The 6,000-nt window shown below is 44.5% G+C and overlaps 1 protein-coding gene across 1 annotated transcript in view; it reads right to left on the bottom strand.

Moving 5' to 3' along the window:
* Positions 1 to 1,285: 1,285 nt before the first annotated feature.
* Positions 1,286 to 6,000, bottom strand: part of shtn3 (shootin 3) — a 39,480-nt gene continuing 34,765 nt past the window's right edge. Inside the window, exons 13-16 of the mRNA XM_040120742.1 lie at positions 5,904 to 5,966; positions 5,242 to 5,371; positions 3,177 to 3,480; positions 1,286 to 2,199 (exon numbers count right to left, since the gene is read on the bottom strand). Of these exons, the coding sequence (XP_039976676.1) occupies positions 2,073 to 2,199; positions 3,177 to 3,480; positions 5,242 to 5,371; positions 5,904 to 5,966 (624 nt within the window). The 3' untranslated portion in view covers positions 1,286 to 2,072. The remainder of the gene's footprint in view (positions 2,200 to 3,176; positions 3,481 to 5,241; positions 5,372 to 5,903; positions 5,967 to 6,000) is intronic.

Genomic DNA, 6,000 nt, shown 5'->3' with positions numbered 1-6,000 from the left:
CACAATTAGGGCTGGGACCACTTATCGATATATCAATAGTTATTGATTGAACTCTGCAAACACTTTGATCCAGAGCAAAATGATGCAACAACTTCTGGCCAGATTGCCATGAATTTTTGTGTCCTTATTCTTGGTCCCCAGGGGAAGAACCCCAATGATTTTGGTGACCTCCTGACCTTTACTCTAGCGCCACCAACAGACCAAAATTTCCACTTTCTCATATCAAATATGAATATCTAATTGGCAGGAATGAAAAGTCCCTTTCAGTTAAAACGTCTGCTCCCCAGAAGATGAATAAGACTGGCGTCTCTAGCGCCGCCCTCGGGATAAATGCACCATTTTTAGCTCCACCACTGGAAAAGTTCTGTGCATAGCTGAATCCTCAGTATGTTTTATTCCATCCGGTGGTTTGGTAAGAACATATGATTTAATCTTTAGTTTCTGATCACTGACCACACACTCCAGTGACAGAAACCTTTCCTGCTTTAAATAAGTCAACCGATGACGAATATATCAGTATTTATCTATATGTGGTTTAGCTCAGTTTAGAAATTCTCCATTTTTTTTGTCCCAACCCTAATCGAGAATATCTGCCACAGTGGTTTCAACACAGTAGTTGGATTTTTTTAATTTACTACTGTTTGTTTGTTTGTTTGTTTTACTGCAGCATGAAACAAAGTAAAATGTGTTTCAGTATTGCCACTGATGAAGCCAACTGTAATATGATTATACGTAAACCAATTGTGCAGCCCCCAACGACAACTGGGAGTAAAGAAGAGGTGGAGGAGAGGCGGAAGAAGTCGGAGGGCTGGGTTCTAAACTGTACAGTACGGTGCATTCCTTCTGATGACACAAAGTGAGACTGAAGGGATCCTTTGTGCATCGAACAGAAAACAAACATCAACCTAAAGCTTTGCGGTCATTGTACAAGACGAAGTGTCTGAAGAAAACTGAGGCTCTGTGCAAAAAAAGTGCAGCTTCCCTCACACAGTTCGGTCAATCTGTCCTCAAGGATCCGCAGGTTTGTATCTGGAAACCTTCAGAGAAAATGACTGATGTTACTGGATAACAACTGGCAGAGTATCAGCCATCGTAGAAAGCTCCAGACTGGCTGCACTGTCGCCGTGGTTGGTGTTTTTTATTTACTGAGCTGTAGAGAAAAGCAGCTGACCTGCATACTGACATCACCAACTCGTCGATGTTTAAGTGTGTGTGCATTTTCTACTTCACAGCTGGTTTCTGATCAAAACCCACTTTTGTGTGTGTGTGTGTGTGTGTGTGTGTGTGTGTGTGTGTGTGTGTGTGTACTGTACCTACAAGATTCACCAGAAAGAACTTTCAGGTTATTGGAGATAATAAAACCTGAAAACCGAGGGGAAACTGGCACACGTTAATATATATATTTAACTAGAGTAAGTGAAAACAAGTGAGACAAATAAACGTAATTCTGTGTAACTGAGTTAGATTTTTCCCGTTTCCTACCCCAATAATATTCTTCCCACCTCTGAGACTCAGCTTCTGGCCTCTCTTGGGGGTCCTGAACCCCTGGCTGGAAATCAGTGCACTTGAGAATTTCCACCCGGCTGCAGGTTTAGCTTCAGTTTTTAAAGATGCCCTGTGTCCTAATTATGGATGAGCAACAGTCACAGTCTGTGATCGAGAACATTTCTACAATGGGTAGACATGTCAGGCTGCGTTCACGCCAGACACAGCCTATCTGAACTCACTCGTTCACATGAGAGCGACGACATTTAATCTCTGGACTTGCACTTGTCCGCTTTTTCAACTTGTGTCAGTGTGGTGAAAAAAAAAGCTTGGACCAAAACTGTCTGATAAATTTGCTACATGTCAGTAATTTGACTCTTCTTTACAGCCCCTTCTGTAGTTAGTGTGTGAGCGGTTAGTCTCAATCAGAAAAAAACAAATACAAACGTAAAACCAAGTCAACTTTTTCATGTGGTTTCTGACCCAATAAACAAAGAGCCAAGGTGTGATCGCACACCCTAGATCATCAATCAATAAAGGCCCGGATCAGATTCCAGAAACAAAACCCAGGATCCTCGGAGTCCATCCTAGCACTCGGCGTCGGCGCTGCCGTAGACCGGACCGGCGCAGACGGCGGCGTGTGCATCCTCGCCGTGGTCGACTCCGTTTGACTGGACACACTTCTCCGTCACACTTTTATCCTCCTCCCCCGCACTGTTTGGAGAAGAGACAAAAAAACGGAGTAATCAAACCCGATGCTGTCCATGTTTAAACAATGTAAATCATAATCAAGCTAGAGCAGCTTGATTGGGTTCCACTAAACATGAGGTGCGTTTACACGCGCTTCGGTAACCTGGCAAAACTGGATTTCTTGGCCGTGTAGACGCTTCTCTGAGTTTGTAGCTATTCTTCCCTGTATCAAAAATAATCAAACGCAACTTCTGAAACTGAAACTGGCATAGATTAGTCTATACACTGTATGTCAGGTCCTGCAGCTAAATAGCAGGCTATTTTTAAAATTCATACAATCGCACGGCAATGAGAATCAGTGAGTCGCCCTCGGCCTGATCTAGCCTCAGTGTCGAATCATTCGTGGACTCAAAATATGAAAGCAGTGGCTGAAAACTGCATGTAAACTTCCTGAATTTGCAGCCTCCAGTCAGATTTTTCCCAGCAACCTGGCTTCCCATGAATCTCTAAATGTAGCTAAGGTAGTGTTTAGCTGTCTAAGAAAGGCTATTATAGGGTGGAGAAGTACATATCCATAAACATGAAAACCAAACAGTCGATTCTGAAACAAGTCGATTTCATTATGTACGTAATATTATTGTGTGTTGTTAGTTATTCGTAAAGTTGAAAATGTTTATGTTTAGAAAAAAGGTGGAAAAAAAAAAGTTTTTTCTAGAAAAAAAAAATGTAAATCAGGGAAATTTGAACACAGGAAATTATCATTCAATTTACTGATTAGTTACACTCACAGTCACATCCTACTCTGTTTAGCCTGCAACAATATGTCCTCTATTGACATAAAGTATCTACATGCAGTATGTGACCCGAGTGAACTATTTTAAAATGGGTGTGGCAAAGTTACCTTGGAATTTAAGTTAAAAGAAACAAAACAAGTACAACTTTTTGGAGCCCCTCCACCCCACCCCCCCGGTTGTCATGTTCCTGATGCGGCGATGCTCCACCTGCTGACGCAGCCGTTGCTGACCGGAGACTCTGCTGTTTCCTTCTCAGACAGAGAGCTGCAGGACCTCCTCTCCTGCCAGGAGCCCACTCTGGGCTCTCTGCCCGTGTCAGAACTCTTCCTCCTGGCCACGATAGGCCCCGGCCCTGACCCCCGTCTCTCCGGGCCGACCCTGGGTCCCGCCGGCTCGGAGGGGACGCTCAGCCCCCCCGGCCCCTCTGGATCTTTGCCCGAGTCGCTGCTGGTGCGCCTCCCGTTCAGGCTGTCGGAGGAGGAGACGTTGCTCATCTGGCCCTCGCGCTCATCTGAAGAAAAAATCAAAAAGTCGATTGTTCACAAATGAGTGAAAAAGAATCTGGCAAGAAGAGACTGAAGACACGCAACGATGGTCCGAGGCCAGATTTAAACCCAGAGCCTCCAGAGAGACTCCGGTTATCCTGCTGTTGATATAAAGTGACTGCTGGAAAGAAAAACTCACTTGTGAATGTTAGCAAATTTAAAGCCTTCATTCATTTACATTCAAAGTATGATCAGTAGTAGGAGTTGAAGCTCAACGTTATCCCAGAAAGGGGGCAGCATTTTTACAACACAACCTTGTGCCACAGCACACACAACTTCGACACTGCAAATAAGGAAATTCAAGAAAGTCACCACTGGTCTTCATTTTTATTTTTAAGATTTTCAATATAGTTTTCAGTTAGAGCTGACAAGAAACAACGCTGATGAACAAGGTGGATGGTTTTCACACATCCCCCCAAAAAATCCAGACGCCTTTGTTTATTTATTATCAAGAATATAATCTATATTTAAAATATTGAAAACTGATTTTAGAAAACCTGTCACTGGGGCAGGCTGTTGTCCCTTTGACTCCTCTGTCAGTTGTCTGATACCAGTCATGTATTGAGTTTGAATCCTCTGCACACTTGAAATCAGGCAGCTGTGGTTAATTCAGCGAGACCAGGTCAATCAATGGTGGAAAAGCTGATGGATCCATATCAGCAGTGATCTGACCTCAACGTACAGCGTGTGCTCATCCAGCGGTGCAGTGCGCCCTCTTCTGGACAAACAGACACACGCACGCGCGCACACACACACACACACACACACACACACACACAGCAGCAGCAGCAGCAGCTCGTACAGAGCTAAAGGTTTTTGCAGTCTCCCTCACAGCATGAAATTTGTTTTGAGAGCAGCCACAGCAGGAGTCGAACCTTTTGACTTTTGACGCTCGCAGTGTTAATACCACGCGCTCTGAAGCTTGACTGACACGGCAACATGATATTTAGCAGCGCAACCCCATACGAACCCTCACAGCTCTGACCGAGCTGTCTCTCTCTTTTCTGTGCAGCTGTTTGAGAGGAATCCCGGGGATACTTTCCTAACAAATTACAGGGTCTAACGGTCCCATTGACAGTGTATTCAAAGGGGCTACATGTCAGTTTCTCTGCCGCCGTACGTGCTTTCTTGCCGGTAGTGGGCGGTGATGGTCACTTGCCGAGAGCTTCGGCCATAGTTGCGTTTGCAAGACAAGATGTTAGAATAGACGCGAGAATAGCACTGCTTCTTCATCCTCTCACGTTGGTCTGAGGGCAGGCTGGACGCTACGTTTACTCGCCATCGCAAGGTGCCATTACAAGACGGGACAGGCCTGGGCTAAGGGGCTAGCATGCTAACCTCAGTAGAAGAAAAGAAGGGTTAACATTGGCGTTGCTTTCCAGCGCCGGAGACAGCCGCCGGTGGGTAAAGGAACGAAGTTTGATGCTGAACTAAATAAGTAGACAGCTGTTAACGCTAACGTTGGCTACATGAAGCCCGTTTTCCAGTGGTTCAACATTCTTCCAAATAAAACAAGATTTCGATGTAAAACTTGATGTTGGATCCACCTCTGAGATGTATGTTATATAAAAAGTAACAGGTAAAGTTTATGTACTAGGACGTTTCATATCAGGCCTTAATGAAAGATGACTCGGTGAAAACAACATCCATTTCTAGAATACTACACGTGAAGTCACCACTGTTTACCGACCCATGTGGCGACCCATCTCTTCCCCAGGTGCGTTTACCTCCGGAGCCGGCCTCTCCCGCCTTGTTGCGTCTGCGTCTCAGGATGACCTCCAGCTCACTGTCCTTCTTCCCCGACGGAGATGGCCCTGCCTCCTGGGAGCCTCTGCTTGGGCTCCTCTTCACCGTCTCCTGTGGGGAGTTCATTACATTACAACACGCGTGACGTGTGTGTTCACATACGTAACTGAATGCTTAATTTTGACTAAGGGGGTAAAAATTTTCTAGTTTCTCAGTTTCTCAACTGATGAGGATAAAAAAAAATGCATTCATGCCACGTGTACAAAAAATACTCACATAACAAAACCTTCGACAGCATTAGAGACATTATTAACTTAGATGTCTCGTGTTTATCACCGTTTCAATCGATCCCAATCAATTTGAACCCTTAACAACCAAAAAAACGGTTACTCCTCCTGTGCCCTTTCGATAACATTCATGGTCGTGGTCTCTTCTGAAAGATAACTTCTTAGAGTCTACTCTCAAAAAGTCAGCATTGGTGACCCCGAGCCAGATTTACTGATAAATGTTTTCCTCGCCTATTTTTTATCCTTTCATTTCCTGTTACAAAACAAGCAGTGATAAGTTGTAGAAATGACGCTCGAATCTTAAAAGGGTCCAGGCAGGTAGCTTTCAAACAATGTACGCTATGAGCCCATTTTACCAGGATGCCTTTCAGTTCGTCCATGGCGCTCTCCTGTGGCTTCTCCTCACACGTTGGTGGTTGCTGGGAAAAAAAAGAAAACACATATAATTTTCCT

The sequence above is a fragment of the Xiphias gladius genome, chromosome 23 (genome assembly GCF_016859285.1).
Source record: "Xiphias gladius isolate SHS-SW01 ecotype Sanya breed wild chromosome 23, ASM1685928v1, whole genome shotgun sequence".
NCBI classification, from domain to species: domain Eukaryota; kingdom Metazoa; phylum Chordata; class Actinopteri; order Istiophoriformes; family Xiphiidae; genus Xiphias; species Xiphias gladius.
The sequence above is the reverse complement of the archived record's forward strand: the minus strand, read 5'-3'. Positions and strand labels throughout refer to the sequence as shown.